Source organism: Acyrthosiphon pisum, chromosome A1 (assembly GCF_005508785.2).
Source record: "Acyrthosiphon pisum isolate AL4f chromosome A1, pea_aphid_22Mar2018_4r6ur, whole genome shotgun sequence".
In the NCBI taxonomy this organism is placed as follows: Eukaryota; Metazoa; Arthropoda; class Insecta; order Hemiptera; family Aphididae; genus Acyrthosiphon; species Acyrthosiphon pisum.
In genome coordinates, this window is record NC_042494.1 from 135,629,064 (window position 1) to 135,655,329 (window position 26,266).

The 26,266-nt window shown below is 30.7% G+C and overlaps 1 protein-coding gene and 1 long non-coding RNA gene across 2 annotated transcripts in view; both read right to left on the reverse strand.

Moving 5' to 3' along the window:
* The window catches only part of LOC100165725 (neurotrimin-like), a 146,668-nt gene that overhangs the window by 41,377 nt on the left and 79,025 nt on the right, over positions 1 to 26,266 (reverse strand). The window contains exons 5-7 of the mRNA NM_001293409.1: positions 22,622 to 22,750; positions 14,987 to 15,277; positions 9,537 to 9,602 (exon numbers count right to left, since the gene is read on the reverse strand). Of these exons, the coding sequence (NP_001280338.1) occupies positions 9,537 to 9,602; positions 14,987 to 15,277; positions 22,622 to 22,750 (486 nt within the window). The remainder of the gene's footprint in view (positions 1 to 9,536; positions 9,603 to 14,986; positions 15,278 to 22,621; positions 22,751 to 26,266) is intronic.
* LOC115033864 lies at positions 25,396 to 26,145 on the reverse strand. The gene is made up of 2 exons (XR_003839195.1): positions 25,618 to 26,145; positions 25,396 to 25,508 (listed from the first exon to the last, which is right to left on the reverse strand). It is a non-coding gene; the product is annotated as an uncharacterized LOC115033864 (long non-coding RNA).

Below are 26,266 nucleotides of genomic sequence, written 5' to 3' on the forward strand. Positions count from 1 at the left end.
ACAGATCGTTGATTTAAATGTATTAATTTATCATTCGGTTACGCGTTTAATTACAATTAATCGTTTTTTTTTCGTCTGATGTAAGCTAACGAACCCACCTACAACATTATACCTACCTAACTGTTTTATTTACGTTAATCACAACCTGTTCGTCAGTCGCTATATTATTATGTTTGTACGCCGTAAAAATAATAATATTTTTCGCGTGTTTATAAAAAAATTAAAACGCGGTTCAAATCATTGAAATTCAAAACGAATATTATATCTTATATTAACAGCGCGGTATTAACCGAAATAGAAAATTATTGAGCTTTTACGCTGCAGGTATATCATTGATTTAAAACTATTTTATTTTTTTCACCAAGTAATGCGATAACGTCAAGACAATACTCACGAATATTGGTTTATATTTTAATATATTACCTATTACAATATTGTAATAAATAATTTATAATCGATATTGGTTTTCAGACGAATGCTTTGAAGAACACGCATTTCGCAATGTCGTGAAATTGCGGCTATAGGTACTTTAAAAATCAAATCGAATAGTTTTGTATTTTCATAAGGCAACGGCTTAGTGTAAATTGGTTCAACTTTCAAAATATTAATATAATCACCTACATCACCCTATGACGTGTTAGGTACAACGGTTTAGTGTAAATCGATTCAATAACATATTATTAACGTATAGTCAACTATCAAGAATCTACGACATGTTACCGGACTTTCCATCAGACTGTGTTCAAACCATATAAAACACTATGATAAACAAACAACTTTTAATTGGTAATGAACAAAGCGGGTTTTCCGAGATACGAAAAGACATACACAGACATATTTCATAAGGTATATTATAAAGCAAACGAATCGAGTCGCGGCCAAGAGCAGATATTGGAATATTGATTGGTATCGCCTTAAAATTAGGACATTTCCGAGCACAATATGTCACACGCTCACATACCTATCGCGTGTTAAACGAGGTGCAGAGGACAGCTCAGTGAAATGTGTGTAGTAGATTTTTTAGTTTTTTACTCGATCTTTAATGCTCTTACGTTAAAAGGGTTAGTGAAGATTATCGGTTTGTATATAATATATATATATGTATGTATATATGCTGCAACATATAGCAGCTTTTAACGCGAGTTAAGTTAAAAAACACTTTAACGGAAAGCCGTTATTCACCGTTGCGGCGGGGGACGGCCGCAGAGTTACTATCGCTTTAATGATAATATCTTGTAATCGTCTTGATGCGCAATTGCGCACAATAGTTTTAGCCGTCGCCGACACTATAGAATATCGCAATATAAGTGTGCACTCGTCATTATTATTATTATTATTATTATTGCCATCACACGATGATAATATAATATATAGTGGGTCATGTATAGCATCACTATATCATCGACCGTAACCATCGATCGTAATAATAATAAACTTCCATACCTACAAGCACACACACACACGCGATTACACGAATGAGTGTGCCACACGGGTGTATTGACATAATATTATATACTGTCGGGCCCGTCTCCATTTGGCTGTTGTCGCGTGTGCGTCGAGATAAAACGCAATCTTCAGCCCTTTGCCGGAAACATCGCCGTCAGATGCATCGCGCCGATCGTCCCGGTGTTTGCTGTACCTACCTATATACGATATATTTCAATATAGGCGTACACATTTCACTGACATATATATTAATATCACGTCGACATCGAGCACATCGCAAGCATAATATAATATTATCCCGCATGCACGCAGCCGTATATGGGATGATGTCACACAGCGGTAGTCTCCGCGACAGCGACTAACAAACGTGTGACTTATGCAAATCAGCGGCGCGCCATATTATTATTGTTGTGCGCAATATACGATGCCGTACACAATGTATACCCACGCAAGTCCACGGGTGGCCGCCGGTTTTCTAGTCTATAGTTCGCATATTATAGATTATATTTTATCGTTTTTTTCGAGAGAGAGAGACGTAAGATATTATGATGTAAATATTATGATAAAAACACTTAAACACGTACGATATTATAGTATTATAATATACTAATATACAAATCGAAATTAACAATAATATGGAAATAGCTGTTTCTTGCGTGATGTTTCTTTCAAAACATTTATTATATTAGTGATTTGCGGGGTTGATATTAATATTGTCATAATTAAGAATATATTAATATTATGCTGATCACATTATATCATGTTATGAACGATATAGATGATAAAGGAATGGATAGAACATTAACGATTATCGAACGGAAATGTAGAGATAATCTTTTGAGAATATGGGGCATATTATTTTCAATGATTTGTACATAACCGCAAAGAGCTCCATTTTATCTGTCTCTCATCAAAAATAAGCAAAAACTATTCATCTGAATTCCTCGAAAAAAACCGCGACCCCATGATACGTACCTGATATTGGCTTGTTCTACATATTTTTTTTTTATTAATTATGATTCTATATGATACTTGATATTCCCGTCAAAATGTTTACGACTAGTTTGGATGGAATTACTTTGAAAGTTTATATTTTCTTTGAAAAAAATATAATGAGTTATACGTGATGGTATTGTTAAAATATTCCAGATTTGTTTCTAAAAACTGTATGGACATAACAATGTCATGGGATTGCTTATTTTTTTACTTGCGAAGGTATCGCTGCTTCTTCACCAATAAAATTTACGTCCAGCAGAATTCTTTTTGTGCCATTAATTTTAACGCAAGGGTGAATTTATCTGTTTTTAAATTTAATCGCACGATCATTTTAAAACTATAATATTTTACATATAGTTATAACTTATGTGTTATGACTTATAAATTATTATAACACACTTTAAAATTAATAAATCGTCAATAGCCCACGACGATAGGTTCCCAAGACGATATTCTCGACTTTCAACTTTATAATTGAAAACAACAAAACAAAACAAACGCAAATTTGCTATATTGTACGTCAATGTATTACGCGGTTACTGCAAAATACGACACATGCGAATAAAGCGTCCTCTTAAAGCTCGAAAGTTATTCGCAATTCTGCTTTAATGCACTCACGTCGAGTTGGCAATAATGTATCAATATATTTTTTTTTTCAAAAATCGAGCCTAGATCGATTCTTTTAAATCTCGGAAGTATATACACGGGAGACGGACAAATAAATCAATCAGCCTTGTGCCTTGATAAAATAATGTATTATTATCAAAGTTCGGTTAAATTAATAAAAGTATAGGTACGATGAATACAAATATATGATTTATGGACAAAAACTATCGCGATGCAGGCACATCACGGGCGATGTCATATTATAATATATAGTATATACTATAACGAAATATACGATCGTCAGTGGTTTTTTCTTTGACATGGTCGATGACAAAAACGAGATAAAGCCGTTCGTGAAGGTCGGACGGATCGACTTTAGTCGGGAGCGGCGCATTAGATGTCGGCCGACAAGTCGCGTCTCACCGTTGTATAGTTCTTCGGGTGAGGAAAACGACGGCAGCGCAAAATTTTCCCTCTAAACCTGCATTATTATACTATGAGGTATGTACTCCTTTCCCAGGAAATCGAAAAATAAAAGCATTGGTTGTGCCCGGCCCGCCAGGACCGAGAAAATCACTTAAACGAGATCGGTGACGTATACGGTACACAATTCATAATACAAGTATGGTGTTTTTAGAAACGCTTCGGTTATGTAATTATACGGATGTGAGTTCGCGTATAATATTATATACGAAATAATAATAGTGATATACGAAGTAGGTATTTGGCAGGTAGTTATAGGTATGGTGTATTATACAGGACGACTCGCCAAGCTTGTACCCCCGCCTTTTTTCATTTAATTTAATTAAATTCCGATTTCTTGAATTTTTAATTACACTTAAAGGCCGTATTTTAAAAAACACTTGGTTTACTGTACGTTGGTGAGTACCATTTTAAAAGAGTTTCTTGTGGTGATACTGACTTGTTTTTTGGAAATAAGAAACACCTTTTTTTCCTGAAAAATTGTTAAACAGATGGCATCTATTTCGAATACTTTGAATTTTCTAAAACGAAATTCGAACAACTGGTTTTTGAGTTCCGTATTTAACGTATTTAGGTACAAAGGATGTACCCAGATAATAGTTCTATTGTATGATAGAAAATTAGGGGGCCGTGATGATTTAAGAATACGTTGGTATTTTGTTTTTGTAAAACCATTTTTAAGGACTATTATTATCATTGGTATATATTATATACATTTTAAAAAGTAATTACTTGAAAACGTCACATTCGACTTTAGATTTACACACATGCAAATGTTCAAAATGTTCATTTGCCCAACAATTTGCATAAAAAGTTATTATTTATATTTTAATATAAAGAAATTTGTGTCGTTATAAGACACTTTTTAATGTATAGGTAAGTAAAAAACGAAAATATGTGCCCTTTAGAATACATACAAAACAATTGCAAAAATCAGAATTTCATTGAATTAATAAATTATTAAAGGAAAATATGTGATTGGTGAGCATGCTTGATGCATCACCCTGTATAATGGGTGTATTATGCGCTGTGTATTTATATCGAAATCCACAACCAAAAGAGATTTTTTCTCCATCTCTCTCGATACGATATCAGTCGTCGTGTAATTTATTCCATTTCGATGTTGTTCTTCAAATTCAGAAAAAAAACATCATATCTTTCACCGGTTTTTCTGCGAAGAAATCGATCGTATATTATACTGTTTACGTATCAAATCTCGAGCTTACTTTATTATTATTATTATTATTATTATTATTATTATTTAACACAACACTACGGCGTTTACTTGTAGGTACTAGGTTTTAAATTAATTTCTATAGTTATCTCAGCGGTAGAAAATATTTTTTTAAATTATTACATTAATAATAATAATGAAATGTTTTTATTCAATTTTTATTTTCAATCGAGTAAAGTAATATTGAAATCGAATTATTTATATAAATACGAGTTGGTTACGCAACAGAACGGTTATTTATGTAAAAGAATAATTACTATCGTTATAAAAAATTGCTATATTTGAACAGTTGTATTAGTATTTTATTAGTCTAATCTTATTTTTACATTTTTTTATCGATAGTTATATATTATGCAATATTATTTTTATCATTAATATATTTAATATTTAAATTAAATATGATATACTGATGAAATCATTCACGATTGACTATTGGTTGTAACGAATTTATTGATTAATCCATTAGTGTGTGTTTAAAATGGATTTTTTTTCAATTGCCTAGATAGGTACCCATTTTTTAATTATTAATATTTTTTAGGGTTTATAATTTCACATAAATTTGTGATCCATCAATTCGTAAAAGGTATTTTATGTATGACAACGTCGAAATTCTATTACATCGAAATGAACATACTATACGCAACTAGCTCTTGTTTCGAATAACAGTGTTATGTGGTGCACACCTTACACCCGGGTATAAATCACATTTAAATTTTACACGGAACTCAGTCATTATTTTTGCGGCCGTAAATTTCAAATAAAACTACACGTGATCCTGTCTCTTCAGATAAAACACGCGTGTCATACATCAACAAGGATGTTTTTTGTTTTTTTAAAGAAACACCCTCCAGGTTAAGTTGTAAGTGATTATAGTGGTCGTCCGAAGACGATTTTGAGCAATTACACATAATATTATACTGACGTCTGAAACACTAACTTGCACGACACAACATATTATGCGTATTATATGAAAACAACCTACAGATGACGTCGTGAAATTATGGTCAAATTCGAAATAAAGTTATGAAAGTTTTAGAAATTTAATATGCAACATTTATTCTAAAAGCTTTTCAAGACTTAGCTATTGAAACTGAAAATGCAATACATTTTTAACTACAAATTTCATAGTTAGCACATTTTTGGTAATTTCAACTTGAAAGGCCTACGAAATAAAATGAAATATATTAACTTATTTATATTTTTCTATATTTTTTTTTAATTGCTATTATATATAATAAACAACCGATGGGCAACATTTTATTTTGTTTTTAAACTTATTGACCGATAGCCAAAAATATTGTATCAATAAAAACAAAAAATAAACGGGTAACTGTCGAAAAATTTAAAATGTCAAAAATAAATAAAATGTTTTGTAAATTATCTAAAATCTCAAAAATTCAAGCATAAAATAATAATTGGTGGATGTTTCAAGCTTCTAACTCCCTTTTAAATATTAAAAATAAAAAAACAATTTCTTTGAAAACGGGTGTATTGCAGATATACTGGCTTACCCACTATTTTTTGTTGTTTTTTTCCTCCAGTTATTGAGAAAAGTATTGCGTGCTTATCTACCCTTGGACCTTCCTATCCTCAAAGTACCAACAGGATATAAAAATTCGTTACCAGACAACCAGAGATCACCCTCGACGTCGAAAGTACATTTTTTCTCGCTACACCAAATATTCACAAAAAAAAAAAAAAGCACACATCATTCCGAGACCATTATTACATTCCTCACTCCGCTCAGTATTTAAAATATACTCGTATCATGATGAATAATTATGCATAGTGAATATTGTCGAAGTGATCATACGGAAAGTATGTAAGTATTTTATTCGATAAATTTTACGATAAATATTGTTTCTTTTTTCCAAACATAATATTATATTATTTATCACGTTTTCTAAACGGTTAAAGTTTATAATAGTATATTGTGTGACAAGGGCGGAAAGTGAGCTGTTTCACCAATTAATACTGATATTGCCTTCCCACACGAGCCATACATGCTATTTTTTGTCACGCCTCTGCATTCATCGATTGTGGGATCTATGCAACTGCTTGACTATAATCACGATTAAAGATATACAGGTTACTCAACGACATTATGTACATACACAACAAAAGTGGTGCGCGAAAATGTTGAATTCTAACAGCCGACCAACGATGTGAGAACAACTACTAGCGCTCTAATACATATAATATTGTACATCTATACTGATATATTTTGTAGTACCAAGAGAAATCACTATAATGCAAAAGCGCTAACTGTTATTCTTGCTTTGACAAGATCGTTAATTTTAAGCTCACCAAAAAATAAGTTTCAATAAGTAACCTGTATATCTATAATCGTGACTATAATTATACGACAACAAGACAACAATATTTCATGAAAGAAACGATTATTTATTTTAAACGTCACGCGCATGGCGGTTATAATATAATATGATTATATGATGTAACCAAAAGTTTATGGTTAGTTTAAGAACCGACGACCGTGGTATAGATTTCAAGGTATATGCGCGTGAAATATGCGCGCAGCACTTTTGGGAATTTCCACTTTACCGCCCAGCAGTTTTTGGGATTTTCACTTTAACACCCGGCACTTTTTGGGATTTCCACTTTGCCACTAGCTTGACGGAAAAAGGATGCTTTCCAACGCTTCAACCGCTATTGAAAACCAAAATTTCGGTGCAGGCGTGACAAAAAAACTATTTAAAATCGTAAAAAGCTATTTCCTAAAGCCGTCGATAAAAAATAAAATATGTCTATATAAATGTGAATAATTTTAACTCGATAAAATGTAAATTTAACTTAATTATTTCCGGTTCCTATATAGAACACTATAGATTCAAGACAGATTTCACCGTAAACATATACCTATGCTTAATAATATTCATATTAATATAATATTACAAGCGAAACAATGGTGGTGGTCTGATTTTTCATAATAATATATTCTTTTGAGTGTACGTTTAGGGCCGCGAACCATATATTTTTTTGGTCAAAGGCTGGTCCCGGCACCCAGAATAGGTTGTGTATTGAATTTTTCAGCTTTTTGCATAACCGTAAAAAATAACTGCAAGTACGTCGAAGGAAAAACAACAGTTAAGCAAATATTTATAAACGAAGATAACTATTTAACCGAGCACAGTGTTGATCGATTCGAACTTTGAATCGATGTGCTCAAACTCAGTGCGACTACGTTATCCCGTCGTAAATGTTTTGTTCGTAATCCGTAGCACTGTCCGTAGAAGTTTATCAAAATAATTTGTTTTACATTATATCACTCGCTGATGAATAAACAAGTAAAAAGCAGGTAAGTGGATGTCACACTGCTGTACAGTAAGTTGCAAGTGGGTCATTGTATAACGGATTGTATTAGACATGAATTCAATGATAAAATATTATTGTATAAGAAAAACGATTCTGAGCGGAGACGGTTTGTCAATCTGGATATTTTATATTATTATTATTTATTTTATCATGTAAGATGAATTAATATTATAATATAATTTTTTATTCATTTCTATGGTGATAAACAAAACGTTAGAAATTAAAATCCCATTTTTAACGTTTTTCGTAATTTTTCGGTGGTTTTCCCCGTGTGGTATTAAATAACTATTGAGAAAATCGGAAAATGACCTCTCTAAAGTACCATCTTGATCCAATTTTATAAAAGATAAGGTACTATATGTTGAACTCGAAGCACTCCTTCTGGTAGAAATTTTGTATACAGGACATAAAAAAAAAAATAAAAATAAACACCATTGTAAAACCAATAGCTTCCTCGCTCCGCTCAGAAGCTAAAATCAGTAGGTATATCTACACTATAATGTTAGTAAGTACATCGATAGAACTATATGATATAATATATTTATATTATATTATATATTATATTATAATATAACAAAACTAAGCGACTAATCAAACACAGCAGTTTAATTATCGAATCGAAAAAGGTTGATAATAATGTGATTCTCGAGAGGAAAGGACGACGCCTATAAAATCACTTAACTCATATTAGGTATTATTGTAATAGACCTTTTGGGAGGGGAGCGAATGCCATTACGCCATTACCTACGTTAACCGTACGATTATTAATGCGATTCTCTGATGTATGGTAGTAGTGTTAAAGTGGCTCTAAACATTTGGACACATAATAATACTATTTCGGACATTCAAATTTGTGAGTTAAGCGGTTAACAGTGCAGGTCGTCGCAGATTTCCCGAGTTTAGAATAATTTATAGTGCCTACCCGGTTCGCAATGCACAGCAATCAGTGGGCACATAATAATATGTATAATATATAATATAATGCATATATATAATACATAAATATATATATAGTATATTATTGTGTTAGTAATATATATTATACATATTTTTCCAATTTATGTTGTTAAATATGGCAATATCAAAAGCCATCAAACACGTTTTAACAGTTGGTACGGGCGCAGAGATTTACATAAAATATATTATTGAACTATGATTGCTTCAACGTCCAGTAAATAAATGTTTTAAACAAAATGGTAATGACGTAATATACATAATAAATTATATAATAATTGTTGCAGTTTTCTACGTTCAAAAACCGTGTAGGTAGGTACATACTTAGCAAGATAACTGCAGATACTTTCCGCGTTTGGTTGTTTATACTCTTCGGGTCGAAGCGTTAAAAACTATAAAAATGGCTATAAACTCCTTAATAACTAATTCAACAGATCGTAAAAAAAAATTTGAAGGAATTTATTATTTTAATAAAATGGCTTACCGATATGTGCTGCTTCATTCAGTAATCCTGACGTACTTTTTGGATTTTGAAATGGTCTTGGAATTTCTGAAAACAATAATTATACAGAACGATATTATGGTAACAAAAATAATAATTAACAATTTTCAAATTGAATGAACAATAATTTATGTAAATTCAAAATTGTGATATTTTTTAAGATGTATTAGTATTAATTTTTACCTAAGTATACATAATATGATTAGCGATACCTAATAGGTATTTGTTTTGAATGTTTATTAGGTTTATTCATTGAACATCATCACAAGGACAGAATATACGTATTTACAGGACGTATATTATGATATTAATATTAAAATAAATATATAAAATATAAAATATATATTAGTTAATATAGTATAATAAATCTAAACCTGAGAGCAACAACAAGACTTCTCCAATTAATACAATTTTTAAGGAAGTACTTAAAAAGGTTTTAAAAACTAACAACACATATAATATTTAGATATTACATTTATCTATTTGCAATGATTTGTATAAGTAGTATTCAGTGACAAATTATCAAAATCAAATTTGTATGATCTCAAAATCTGAAAATAAAACTTGCAGATGTCTTGTTGTTGCACTAAGAAATTATTATGCAATACATAATATATATTATATTATATAGTATATACTTTATTATACTCGTAATGAATAAATTATTTTAGTGCAACAACAAGACATCTCCGAGTTCTATGAAATAAAAACCAGACATCTCTTTTTTATGATATCTTTGTATTTAACAATCGAGTTTGTTAGGTTGTCGCACCAAACGGTACAGTATTTTTTCTTAATAATATTATGTAACCAAAAACTAATTTTTCCCAAAATTTGGAAATTTGTTGTTGTTTCTCTCGGGTCTCTGAATAATATATAAATATATTTTGCAGTAATTTTAAAATAAGCATAAAACAACTTAAATTTATCTACATGACGTAGTTGTACAATGCAGGTAATAATTATCAATTGAAATAAACATAATGAATGTGCAATACATTTAACGTTATTTTCTTATGCGATAATATACCTACTAATTATTGTTTGTCTATAAAACAACTAAAAAATACTATAGCTATAAAAATAAATATGAATAAACGTAGTCGTACTTATTCTATTAATGATCAGTTGTGCTCAACGTTTATAACTTTTCCATCTTAGCCGTCGGCGACCGTTACGATTTTACAAAATTAGGTGTCTGAACACTATATAGGTATTGTATTGAAAAAACGATCGTGTTTAATTGTAATAGAATACAAACTTAAATGTCATTGTGAAATATAATTTAAACATTTTAACTCCAACTTAGAAGATATATTTTATCATGACAAATTAACATTAAATATAATATTGGTTATTTCATCATGATATTTATTATTAAGGGCCGTTCTTACAATGTCCGGTAGAGTGTCGGTTAACGCTAACCGACTGATAACAGATATTATTACCGGCAGAATTCGGCCGGTTATAAGTGTCGGTTAAGTATAACCGGATATTGTAAGAACAGCCCTTACTAATTATTAGTAGAATTTATGGCTAAAAATTATTCATATTATTATATTGTTGCGAGTGGCGCCGCTGATTTTTAAATATATTTTGGTAACCCATTACCTGTGACGTCAGACGAGAGCCAAAATGAACGAGACGATTTATACCAATTAGAAAATGACGAACTTTTAACTAATCGAAAGTAAAATAAGAATCATATTCAGTTCACGGACATCCCAATAAAAACCAATAGCTTACCTCCAATTGAATAAAGACGGTATTATGAATGATAAAATAAATTCAGACCACGTCGATAAAGTTTACGAAGATCGCCAAATTTCTCCTGTAAATTACCTACTCAATTGAGAGGTAAGTTATATTAATATTAATTTAATTGCCGACGATAAGTTGGAAATCACCGTTTTTAGACCCAATTAAAAATTAATAATTCTATTTTAAAACTTTATCATTCGAAGAAGTTTTTATGCGAAGAAAAGCATTTTGAAATGTTGGTCAAAAAGTAAACATAATTTTTTTTTTGATAATCCATTAAATTTTAATTTTGAGAATAAGTGCGTAAGTTCAAAGGTATATTAAAAAAAATCTAATATTGTAAGGAGAAAAAGAATTTTTAAATATATTTACTTCAATATTGTTAGAATAAACATAATTTGCTTTATAATAATATACGCATGTTTATACAAATAACACAAAATAATATTTATAATTAATAATGAAATATTTAAATGAGCAATATGTTTAAAAAAAAATCACAAAAACTTATTCATTTGCTATTTTAACATTTATTAAAAATTATATTTTCAATTATATTTACAAAAAGTTTGTAATCTATTTAAGCGTTAAAACTTTCAATATATAATATTATGTTTACTTTTTACTTATGATTTACCAATATAAAAACCATTTATTCAAACAAAAACTTCTGAGAATTTTATTGGTGTTTTGCTTATATTTATTTTATTTTCAAAATCAATTAAATTGTGTTCAAATAATTTTAAATTGTGAAGTGTGTTTTGGATTTTTACAAGTTTTTATTCATTATTTTCTTAAGTTTTAAAATATAAATATTACACTGATGGGTATTTCACAGTTATTTTTTTTACAACAGCCGAAGTTTGTGTGACGCTCCTGACTTGGTCAATTTTATACTTTAATATTTAATTTTGCCAATCCGTACAATTATTTTTAATATATTATTACTGTTGATGTCTTTTAAGCAATAAGAAATTTTTAATTAACTTCTAAAAACGATAGATTTTAATCTAAATTTGATATTTTTTTACCCATCCCAAGTTTGAAATTCTACGGAGACTGTCATTTAAATGCATAAGGATACAATATTTATAAAACTTATGTCATAAACTCTTAGATACTATATTTATATAATATATAAATGGTTCTTTTGTAGTTCGAAACTGATATAGAAAGTTTAAAAATTGATGTGCTCTTTGTTGAATACGAATGTGAATCGCACTGTGTTTTTATATCACTTTAAAAACATCATGTATGTTTTATAACATTTTATTTTTTTTCTGTTTCTTTTAGGTTAAGTTTGTATTACATACGCTGAGTATAAAAATAATAGTGCATTTTTTATGTGATTTTTTTTATGACATGTATGTTGTTTTAAAATAATAATAACACACTTATGCTGGGTCGTATGAGCAATATCGCTAAGCATAATTTGATGAATCAATTTACTATGCCAATTTGTCACTTAAACATGATTTATTGGCTCACGAATGGTCCATTACATTTTAGTGAACCATTTATTTAATACATTTTTTTATGTGACCCGAGATATAATATTATATTATATTTTACTTTTATGATATATTTTAAAGCTGCATAGTGTTAGACCATTCCATGTAACTATAATTATAATCATGATTTAATTATTTGCATATTATCTCACTATGATTAATACAGTATTTGTGGTATATGTGTAGGTATAAGTTATGAAGTTTCAATACTTCAAAGGGATTTAACTCTTAATTATATTTTCTCTGCACTATAATACTATTGTACCTTTCATGTTGTTTAAAATTACAATACCTACGATATAAAATCGGTAACTCGACGATAACTTCAATGGACTTGTAACGAATTATCAATTACCCAGGACACCGTAAATCTAGTCCCACACAGTCAAACGATGCCAAATAGATGATAATATTATTATGTAGGTACCTATATACATTATATGGGGAATCGTATCGCAATAGAACATTCCCAGTTGCCATTTACGTTGTTTTCAAACGAGGTATGTGGCATAATATTTGACACGAATCAACGGAAAAGTGTTAACGTTTTTTTACCCAAATGTAAGCTAAATGTAGGCGGGCGGTAATCGATTGTTGTCCAAGTTGTTTAATTTGGTCTTTCAATTTGTGATTAGTCATATAAGTGTCATATAGTATTTGATTCAATGTAGGTATGTGTTGTTTATCTTGGAGCATGGACGACTAAGTAATTATTACTTACAACTGTATAACGACCACATTCAGCAAACGTTTTTTTTTTTGATTTTTTCCTAAAATACGCAATCCAATATCATAATGAGACATAATGAAGACAAACAGCAAAATATTAGATGTTTAAGAATATGATAATATTAGATATTGAAAATAATAATATTGAACAACGAGAGAGAGAGAGAGATTAAAAAACTACAATAACATTCAATCAAATACAAACAATAAAATAATTTTAATATAGATTTTCTCGGATCAACTATAAATGTAGTTCATCGGCTCGTGACAGGCAAATGGAAAACAGTTACTCAGAATAATAATTATTTATGATTTCATCTTCAACAGCTCAATAAAAATTGTTATTTCCAGGATAAATATTTAAATTGCGAACAATGCAATAACCACAAGACTTGGATTCCAAGAAGAAAAAGGATTGACTGATGTAATAAATAAAATTACACATTTGACTGTAAGATAATAAATGATGATAAATTATCTCAGTCTGAATAAAAGTCAATACAAGTAGGTAGGTAATAAAAAAAAATTAACATTTAACATCTTTAAAATAATTATTTAACAAAATACTATCCACATATTAGCTACAATATTAATATTTTCAACTCCATAATTTACGACAGAAAATAAATAATTAAGCTTATAATCTACGAAATGTGATTCATGACCGTTTTAGTAGGTACGTTTGATTTGACCGCAATTTTTTTTTTCAATATATTTCACTTACTGTAGCGGTTATCAGTTAGTTCCTATCATAGATGTGTAGTCGAATATGATGTATTAATCGATGTAAGTAATTTATATTTTAAGGAATTGTGCTTAAAAAAAAATACGAACATCTACAGTATTATTTTATGCAGATCTACCATAAAAACTATAATAACATAAAAGCAAAGTTTAGGTGCATAAATCTATTATACTGATGTCAATTATACTGATACAAATGTCCAACAATGTCCAACAAGTCGGAGTAGAAGTTATTGGGATGTTTTCGAAAAGTTTTAAGAATTTGTAGTGTTGGTAATGGCACTACAAACTTCAAAGTCTCGTAACTTTTCTAAAAATGTCCAACAAATTCCAACAAATGTCCAAAAATGTCCAACAAGTCGGAGTAGAAGTTGTTGGGATATTTTCGAAAAGTTTTAAGAACTTTGTAGTGTTGATCATGTACTTGGAACTACAAACTTCAAAGTCTCGTAACTTTTCTAAAAATTTCCAACAAATTCCAACAGATGTCCAACAAGTCGGAGTAAAAGTTGTTGGGATGTTTTTGAAAAGTTTTAAGAACTTTGTAGTGCCAACTTCACGTACCTATGTGTGTGGGCTCTTTTTTTATAAGTACACAAGTAAAAAACGATAATACATTAGGTACATTTAAAAAGTATACCAAATTATTGTGACTATTAGTGAAGATATATACAAAAATATTCTTACCATAAATTCGCATGGATCCTTCGGCTTCACCCAACGAGTTTTTTGTGACACATCTATAACTTCCATAATCTTCTGGACTCAGAGATCGTATAGTTAGCTTCATGTGTGTTTTGTACCCGTTTTCGTCGGTTACTATGTGATACTTTGGCCCAGAAAATATCATATTTCTGAATTCTTGGAAGGACCAAAAGCTTATTGGTCGAGGATATGCTTCAGTCTGACAGTCGATGGTTACGTCAGTGCCCAACGGGGCCCCGACTAATTGATTTGGCACCACCAACGTTGGAGAAACTGAAAATATATTGGTAAAATGAAATAAAAGTACAATTTTGTGTGAAAAAAAATAATAAAAAATTCATTCGATAAAGTTATGTATTTTCCGAGGTATTTTCTGTAAAAATAGCAATACCTATAATATATTGGTCAAGGAAGGATAAAATAAGGAGAATAATGTTTTTGAGAATATACGTTGAACATGGAAGAGAATGTTCGAAGAGTTAAAAGGGGACAACAGGTAGGCGTGCTGTGGTGAAAATTTGATGTAGTTAATGAGGATTCGAGGTTTAGGTTAGATAAGGTTTCACATTTTGCCGAGTTGCTGTGGAGAGTCATTCATAGAAAGTTTAGAGGAGCGAGAGGGAAGACTTAGAATTAGAATAAATAAATTATTAAATGAAAACACGGTCGTGATCATGCTTGGTAAATCATCCTGTATACGTCAATAAATTCCAATAGTCGTCAAAAAATACTGTAGCAATTTCACAAAGTGGTCAGTAAACTTCTTCAATGAATATAATAAAAGCAAAACCAACCCAAATAAATACATTAACGTTGATCGTATACTTTAGTCCCCTTGAGACGAGGTCTTTCAAAAATTGAAAAGTTCATATGCTATATAGTAGCTAAACGTAAACCGAAAAGTCAAAACGATGACGAACAAAACGTCAGACGTCATCTTCTGTAAATCACTTTAGCATTGGTAATTAGTTAGTTATGAAGTTAATTCAGTCTACTATAATATTATATAAACCAAAAGGTACATTTATATAAAAACCAAAATATAATTTAAATAAAGATATCATTGTAGGTATTTATTCGTTTAAATCAAACTCATGTTGTATTATAATAATACAATATTACGATCATGAGATACATATAAGTCAAAAAAAAATATTTATTCTTATTTCCTTTTTTATCATAATAATATAGATTGCACACAATTAGTTTATTAGTTGATAATGCCAACTAGGTAGCATAAGTTATTTACAGGTACAATCGAGGGTACAATAATTATTTCTTTTTTTAACAATCTTATATGATATGCATATCTCTTCATTGATAATTAAATTGTCACTAGAACTCGGTTAACTCTTCGTCGCTTAATATTTAAATCAAAAACGAATATTTTCTTAAAAGCGTGTAAAATTAATTTTCGAAACTTGGGAAATAATAATCAAATGCGTGAACTAAAAGTTTTCACGTGACCTATGACTAATTTCGTGCCATTTGCAAGTGTTGCGTTTATGGAAGATAATTGGTATTAAATTATGGGTGTGGCATATAATTTGTAGCTCACCGGTTGATGTTGTTCGATAATATTACATTATATTCGGTAAAATTCGATTAAGATTATTTTAAATACTTCATAATAAATTATGATAGGTACCTATAACACCTTTGATATAAGTCGTTACGAATCCGATTTTTTTAATTAACAAACCGAAGGGTTATAAATATCGAGTTGAGCACATAAAATTGAAATTTAATTTAATAATTTTTCGTTTGTATCAAAATATACAAGGCTGAAGGCAATTACGATGAATAATCTAGTTAAAAGTAATAAAGAGATAAAATGCAAACGCTACTCTGGAATGAACAAAATATTCAAGTTTAAAATCGCTTCGCAGAGAAAAATGTAGTGTTTGGCTCTGTTAAGTAATTTAATCAATTAACGATGTTATGTTCCAAATAATATAGCTATAGATTCACGAATTAACGAGACACAGGTGGGTTTGGCTCAACACTTGGACAACATCAGTTTTGAAATTTCATTTCATAGAAAATTAGAAAATGTATATTTTCTTAATAATTATTCATGGATCAAACTGTATCATAATATAATATCTCAAAATTGTTATAATATTATAATTATTTGTAACAATGCAAAATAATTAATAAAACCACTTTCATTTTATTTTTTTTTTCTAGATATTGATTCATTTTTCATCTTTCAAAAATTATGACCATCAATTATAATACGGTGTATACTTTCTATCATTTGTTAGGTATTGTAAAATATTATCACTGTGAAACTTCCGAATATTATGATATATTTATGCATTTGCGCCAAACTGTGTCACGCCTTAAATTTTCCATTTTTTTTTCTGTTATATTTTTATTCTTTGTCGGAAACAAGAAAAGTTTTTAAAGTGAATTCTTCATTTTTATATTTATCATAATTTAACAACGTACTGTGAATTTACACCAAATTAATAAGTTTTAAAAATAATATTCAACAGTTCTCGAAAAAAAAACATTGGTAGGTATTTTTTTTCGATGTAGCAAATTAAATAATGAAGTATTGAATTCGTAACAGTTGTATTCCACAAAACTGTTTTAACTTTTAAGTTTATAGTTTTACCATGTATTTGTGAGTTTGCATACATTTAATTTAAATTGATTAATTAGTTTATTAGTTTAATTAAAAATTACCACTTTTCCAACTGTTTACTGTTAGGTACCACGTATAATTATAATATTATTTTTACGAGATTATTAAACAAAATTATAATACTCATAATTTATTGATCACAGCATATTTATTTTTCATCATTTTTTTATTTGTAACTATAATATAGGTTATTATAGAATAAGTGACTTAAATGAAACATAAACAATCAACAGTTGTCACTCTCGGTTTTTTGACATTATACTGTCGTTTTCCATTATATATTATTCAAAACTATAGCAATATAGTTTATTTCAACCATATAGTATAATATATCAATTTCGTATATTGTTTCAAAATCATAGTGAAAATTGTCAAAAATTTAAATAACATAATATTCACTCGCAGTGAAATATCTTTTTTGGAGCGATTTGCGAAATGGATGTCTTTCGACGTCTTTCGGCACCCACCACACAAACTGCAGTGCAATTTTTTCAATACAAATTTATGCCGATACTCGTTGGAAACACATCACCATTAGTCGCGTGCAATCGTTTTTATAGACGGGGTCTGTGCGTACGCAACAATCATGGTGTGATACATCCACCCACACCCACCCACACACACACAATATGTACAATATGTGTATTATTACACCCGTCTAGCGTTTGCGTGACTTCGCACACACCAGACAGACAGGCAGTTCATTAAAACCGGCGTCGCACACACGTATATAATATACAGAGCCGATGTGTGCGTTTTAATTGAGGTTACACGGACAAGCTAAACGTTTTCCCGGAGAGGGTTTCTATTTTCTCGCGGTCCGAATTCGACGTTATTACGACTATACACAGGAGGCAAGCGGGGGCGGTGCGGCGTACGAAATAAAAACAATGTTATGTCGTGTATTGTACTAATTGTTTCACCATAGAGATGCAGGTTATTAATAATAATACATAATTAACAACTTGCGCAAATTTTTGTAAATAATAAAGAGTGGACTGTATTATATTGGAATACACTCCTGAATACACCACACAGCATAGAAAATAATAGATAATATATAATAATCATACAAATATTAGGGATTTAGGCGCCCACCTACTATATAATATAACTAGCTGCCCGACCTTCCTCCGGAAGAAATTATTATTTTTAAATTTTATTTAAAAACATGTGACTATTTTTTGGCTATACAAATAATATAATATAATTAGGTACATATTGCAGTTATTGTTATTGCTAATTTCTGAAAATTATATATTCTACATTTGGAATTCAACTACTGGAGTGGTAAATTTTATTCTTTTTATTATAGAATAGAGATAAGGTAGAAAAAAATGTAACAATAAATTATTTGTTCGATGAATAATATATATTTCAAATAGAAAAATGCAAGTGCAAACAAATAAATAAATAATTAATAATAATAATAATAATAACAATAATAAATAAACAAACAAACCGGTTTCCTTCGTCTCCAAAATCAAGTTAGATTCTTATTTATATAGATAACGGATTACCTACTCGTTATTCGAGAAAAAATACATATAATATAATGCACGCGCCGCGAAGGCAAAAATAAAATAAACCAAAAATTCAAAATAATGATATAGTATCATAGACAATGGTTTGTTTACATACAATAAATAATAAACCGCATATCAGTATTGTGATAACACGTTACCGGTTACCGGTTACCGCCGACCGCTCGACTGTCCATACGAGATACGACCATAACCTCCATAAACGCCTGCTTGCCCGTTCTGATCCCGCGATCCACGTACTGGCTGCTGATGGCGCCGAATGCCCGACGCACTCTCGATGTCCGATAGGCCCGCACCCGCGTGCGATCACCAATCGATATAAATATGGCTTATTACCGCCGTTCCCGTTACTGCTTTAAAGCACCCGCGTACGTCCAGCAATTACACGACACTTGTAATAATAATAACCGAGTCGCCCGCTCGCGCACAAGGCGTTATACGAAATTAGATGCCACCGATGGCAAATGCACTGCACCGCATTGATTCCGTAATCAAAGTTGAAGGGCGAAGCGACGCGTAAATATATTACGGAACGACGCGACTCCAACAACGGTGGTGGGCACGGAACGACTCATGATATAAAAACAATAGGTATGATCGTAACTTTTTGACGGTCAGATCCTTCGGTAAGCACGTGACGTAGCATAGTGTATAGTAATAATAATTTAATGACAATATGATAATACGGGTAAGCAAGTGACGTATTGCGCGAACTTGGACCAAATCTGGACTTTTGCGATCATACCATGTTATTTATATTATGGAACGACTAATTAATTGTTCATAGGCTAATTAATTGTTCTATTCGCGAAAGCCGGTTCACGCTATAGAGCGGCGGGTAGTGGGGTCCTTCTAGATCTTTCTATGCCTTATCGGCGGAGACCCGTGACCGAAATATCACACTATCGCCGTCGGAATTGGCACCGAACAAACAATGATGATAATAATAATTAAACCGTTGGTGGTCGTAACTCGTCACGCAGACATCGTCGGTTCGATGTATTGTCAATCGGTAATAATTTTTTTCCCGCCATTTCCGTTTCCGCCGCGGCACGATTTTATTATAATATCCGTTTTATTTATAAGGATATTGTTATTATTATATAGGCCGCAATGCAGTCTCCATAATGTAGTGTCACAATGATTACTATTACAAGTCCGTCCCCGGTTTGGCAGCTCGCGATGACGAGATTCGCTCTCGTCGGCTACAACAATGGCGGACTCCGTTTCGCCCGAAAGAGTCCGTGTAGATATTTTCTTCTCTCTCTACCCACTCGGCGCCCCGTCTGCAGTCTCGTGCGCTGGCGAGACACAAAGCCACCGATGATGTCGTTATTGCTTCCGGCTTGTCGACTTGCAGCGTATTATTATTGTCTTTTTTTCCACTGCTTTTGTTCGACAGCCACCGACAATGTAACCGCCGCCGATGCAGCGATCGGCGAGAATCATTTCGGATTCGGTGTTTCGAAACTATAATATAATATTATTATTATAATAATAGATATTATACGAGCGGCAAAACCGATCGAATGTGTATCTCTCGAGTCGCACGTGTGTGCCACCCAATAATAAATGATAATATTATATTAATAATACTAGCTGATCCCGTGCACTTCGTTACCCGCTAAATGTACAAACTGAATATGAGTCAAACTTTGTTCAATGCGTTATTTAATATTCGGTGTGTGATGTTCTAGATTTATATTAACTTTTCTGTTGCCCGGAATAAAAATCCTGATTCGCAGCAGTATATTATCAGGTAAGGCCGTAGGGGCAATCTACCTGCGATAGATCGCGGACCCCGTGCCGTAAGTGTATGATTTAACTCTAAAGTATCAAAGTTATACCAAGTTTGTCGTTTTTACTTAATTCTACCTACGGTGGATTAACATAATCAATTAATACAAAATTCTAACCTAACCTAACCGTACTAAAATCCGATGAATAAAAAAAAACCAAATTCAACCCTTTTTAAATTAGCCTATATCTTCTTCCCAGAGGTCTAATCTACACACAAACATTTATTTATATAATATAATATATATATTGACGAAAAATAATAATACAAATCAGCAAACATGCCCGATTAACCAATAGAAACCAATATATGATGCACTATTATTATTTTTTATTTTTTTCTAGACAACCCTTATCGCTTAGGGATATGAAAAATAGATAGTAGTCGATTATCAGACTTACTGAATATGAATATAAAATTTCATAAAAATTTGTCAAGCCGTTTCGGAGGAGTATGGTGACTAAAGTTGTGACACGAGAATTTTATAGATATTATTATACGAATTATTAATTTATTTGCACGACACGCTTCGTTATTTGTTTAGCCTCTAACGTATTAATATAGTTTTCAAGTATCGTTTTTATCATTGATAATAAAAACTAAGATAAACGCACAAATGCGCAATAACTAATGAAATCGTTCACGTGGAAAATGTTCAAAGTTTTATTTTAATTAATTATTTAACTGCTGAATATTAGATAGGTCAGGTGTCTGCGTACAGTATTATGATGTCTTACGAAAAAGTAAGAAAAAAAATGGGTTTCGTGGAAAGCTTAAATCGGAAAACTCGTGAAATATTCAGTTTATTGCCTATATAAAAAAAAAAAAAAAACGAAAAACTGTATACCGTAGTGGGATTTTTTTTTTAGGATAATATTACAAAATTTTGTTGTTGTTCACCTTGGATGTGAAAATAAAACGGAAAGATAATATTAGTTTTGTTCACAAAGTATTGAATAATATTTTGAACAGTCAAGGACGTTATAATATATTTTAAGCGCGCTCGTGTGCGTTATATTTAATAAATTACAAACCTATCAAGTCTTGCATGTTTCTCGTCTCCGAAATTAATTTCTACTGGTATGCGCTCTTCTATTACTTGTATTAATTTTGCATATTTTATAAAATATGTACAGAAGTGTATATTGTTAAATAAATAAATAATACAAAATTGTACCTTTGATTGGTGATTAGGAGGTATTAATACAATCTTTCGAGTTATTATTAATAACAAACATATTTTAATAATATTCAACGTATCTATTTATTAATGCATTCCATTATATTATTATAATATAGCTAATAAATAATAATCAATCCGGTGTTCTATTCGAGCGTCACAGCTATGCCTTTTTAAAATTAAAAATGGTATATCGATATTGAACTAGATAATATTTATCGACGGAATAATTATTATTTATCACAAGTGTCGCATTATACCGACCAGTTTTGTTGTACCTATGATAATTTTGATATTCGGATAATGGTTGATGAGATGTATATTAATTATTTAACTGGTCTGATGCCCAACAGTACGATAGTCCAAACAGTTTTCAATAATATTACAACTATTATAAATTTAAAAAAAAATAGTGACGGAAGTCGTCTGGACATGTGCTTACATTCAATGTCGAGAACGATTCTTTTGCTGACCGACGGAGGAATTCCATTAGATGCGATGCACAAATAAGATCCCATATCAGCTCTGCTGACTTTGGTCAGGTTCAAGACATTGCCGTGCTGCTTTTCGACTGTAAAACAATATGCGTAAACGGTAAAAAAAATTATTAATATTATTACAAAACATGATTATTACGATAAGAGCAAAAGTTCAGAGTACCGTTTCTAAATATTTATGTGTTCAATTATCTAAATGTAATTTCTGTGGCCTGCGTACCCCGGAACCAGACGCAGGCATTATTGTCCCGGAAGATAGTGGTTTTAATAAATAATATTGCTTCAGTCTTGTAAAATATAGTATCATGTATGTACTATACAATACAAAGAGGACACCTATTATGTCATAACTATTATTATTATTACTATTACTATATTATTAGGACCCGCAAGTATAAACTGCTACACTATAAAACCCGTCATAAAATATGTATATACATTTGCGTCTAACATTCTAAAGTGTTAACTTTAATTAACTCTGATATAATATTATATTTTTGTACCCACATAAAATACGTACAAATACTTTCAAAAAATACTTGATACATTGATATTATAATGACGTTTTGAGTTGTATAAAAGTTAAAGATTTTTATACTATAATGCAGGGCTTGAAACCGAAAATTTTTTTCCGGTTTCGGTTTCGGTTTCGGATACCGGTTTTGATTTTTTCCGATTTCGGTTTCGGTTTCGGATACCGGTATCGATTTTTTCCGATTTCGGTTTCGGTTTCGGATACCGGTATTGACTTTTTTCGATTTCGGTTTCGGTTTCGGGTACCGGTATCGTTTTTTTTCTGATTTCGGTTTCGGTTTTGAATACCGGTATTGATTTTTTCCGATTTCGGTTTCGGTTTCGGATACCGGTATTGACTTTTTTCGATTTCGGTTTCGGTTTCGGATACCGGTATCGATTTTTTCCAATTTCGGTTTCGGTTTCGGTTTTTAACGGTTTTAACAGGTATTCAAAATCAGTATCGAATATCGGTTTTAATCCCTGTAATTATAATAATTTATAATGACATAAAATACTGGCGTAGAACCTACTCGCCAGTCGCCAAACATTGCGTGGCGTACGATTTAGCGTTTGGTTGCCTGACAAGTACCTACTATAGTATTTGCAATCATGATAATATTTACACTGGAATGAATACGTAATTATGACGTATTTAGTTATAGCCTCTCCACTTCATAACACATTTTCCAAATGATTTTCGACCTGATTTTTTAGAGTTTGTGTAACTTCATCGTTTATAAGTTGAAACTATTTTCTCAATGAGGGGCTAACTTCATGCGTGTCCCACCTGTTGACGCCAATACAGCTGCATATCGTCAACAATAATAAATATAATAATAGGTATCAGATAAGGCACGGCGTACCTACTTACTATCGCAGTAATTAAACAAATACGCGAAATATTATATAATGTGATAATAAACCACACACACACACACACACACACACACACACACACACACACATCAAATGACAAATAGTCAGTACGAACAAAACGTCTCGATATATACGCGTGTCAACTTTCTTGTGCGGATTTTTTTATGTCAAGTCATAAGACAAATCATTATAGTTAATTGTTTTTTTTTTGTGAATAGCGTGCTCTGCCCTATAGCGAGCTAAACATTATTATCGTCCGCGCAGAAAAATTAAAGTTAAAATTTGTACAAACGAATAACGTGCTCTGCATTATTATAGCGAGCAATATTATTTATTTTTTATGTGATTTATTCAAATTATGTTATTTAACCGATGTATGTATTTTGTATTTTGTGAAATTATTGTAACAGGAAGTACGCTGGCCAGTATACTCTCCACTCCACAGTAATTGTGAGTACCATATTATTATATTATATTGAATTCTAAATACCTATCTCTACTGTAATTCAGCAATATTATATTATTTGTAATTACAAAAATGCTGTGAGCACAATATTATTATATTTTATTGAATTTTAAATACATATCTCTATTGTAATTTAGGACATATTATATTATTTGTAATTGCAAAAATGTTATGCAGTAGGTAGCCATATTATTATATTTTATTGAATTTTAAATACATATCTCTATTGTAATTTAGGCCCATGTTATATTATTATTTATTAATTTGCAAAACTGTTGTACATCAGCCCATAATCCATATATTCTAATTATTATTTTGTTGTTATTTTCAAATCTGCTGTAAATCAGAGCATATTAAGTAATATTACCTTGTTGTTATTTGCAAATATGTTGTAAATAAACACATTATTATTATAAAACCTAGCTACTTATATTGAACTGTAATAAAAACAAATACCAAGAGTTCTTATTAGTTATTGTACATTATTATTAGTATCACTCACATCTATGAATAAATAATTACGAGACGAATACTAAAATCTACACACAAAACTAGACAGTCAGGATCGTGTAATATCTCTGATCACTCCCGGCTCCCACATAAGGAAATAATGTTAATGACTAGTCAATAACGATATTTCCGATCAAATTAGGCAGTACACCATATTGACTAGGAAAGATCGTTAATGTCTATTATTATCAGCTAATGATGCATTTAGAAGGTAATATTTATTATTATATCATTTATTTTTCATATTTAATTGTACATAATATTGGCAATTAGCTCAGTAATAAGTCTTTAAAGAAATATCTTACTATTACAACAATTAATAGAAATAACGGTTTTTCTCTTCTATTTTCGATTCCACGTCAGCACCTTCTAAGTCTTTTGTTAATTCGACCATGTTTTTCCAAGCAACAGTTCCGGATTTCCAGCTGCCAGATTCTATAATTTCCAATCATTTATTTCTATAACTGGACAAGCACGAAAGGATAGACTTTGTAAGCTTCCCACTATTTCATTGGACTTGAAGATCCTTTTCAAGGATTCTGTAGAATATCTTTTCATGTAACCTACAAATACCTGCTCACTGAAAGTTTGCTCATTACTGCTATTGACGGCTGAAGTCATGGATGATGATGATGATGATGATGATAATTTTGAATAATATTTTTGCTTTATTAGAACACGATGTTGACACGCACGGCGCCAAGGGGTGGCAAGGTGGGGCTCTAGCCCCCTCGCCAGCATCCCCACTAAAAATATGTACGGTATAATAAAGTCATAATACATTATTTAAATAAGAGCCACATCAAAGAATTTATGAAACATTCCTTTTTGGCTTTTTAGTTTTTAAAAATTTTTAATTTATGAAATACTTTTGTATTTTCAAAAACTTGTGTATTAAGTTTTTGCCGTTATAAAAACTGATATAAATATGTAATAATATTAATATTTTATACGGGCGCCGCGTATCAATGCGTCAACATGCAACGCCTGACTTACAGTCTATTTTAAATAGGTGGAAAATAAATAATAATATTAAAATTAGATTATTACATTTGCTAATCCTATGATTGTATAATATTTTCTTTCCTATATTATTTATCTAATGAGGAAAAAATGTACTACAATTTCAATAAAATGTGTTTTGAAATTTGTAAAATAAGAAAAAATCTTTTATTTATTTATTATTACCTTTATTGAGTACTAATTACTTGATGAAAATAAA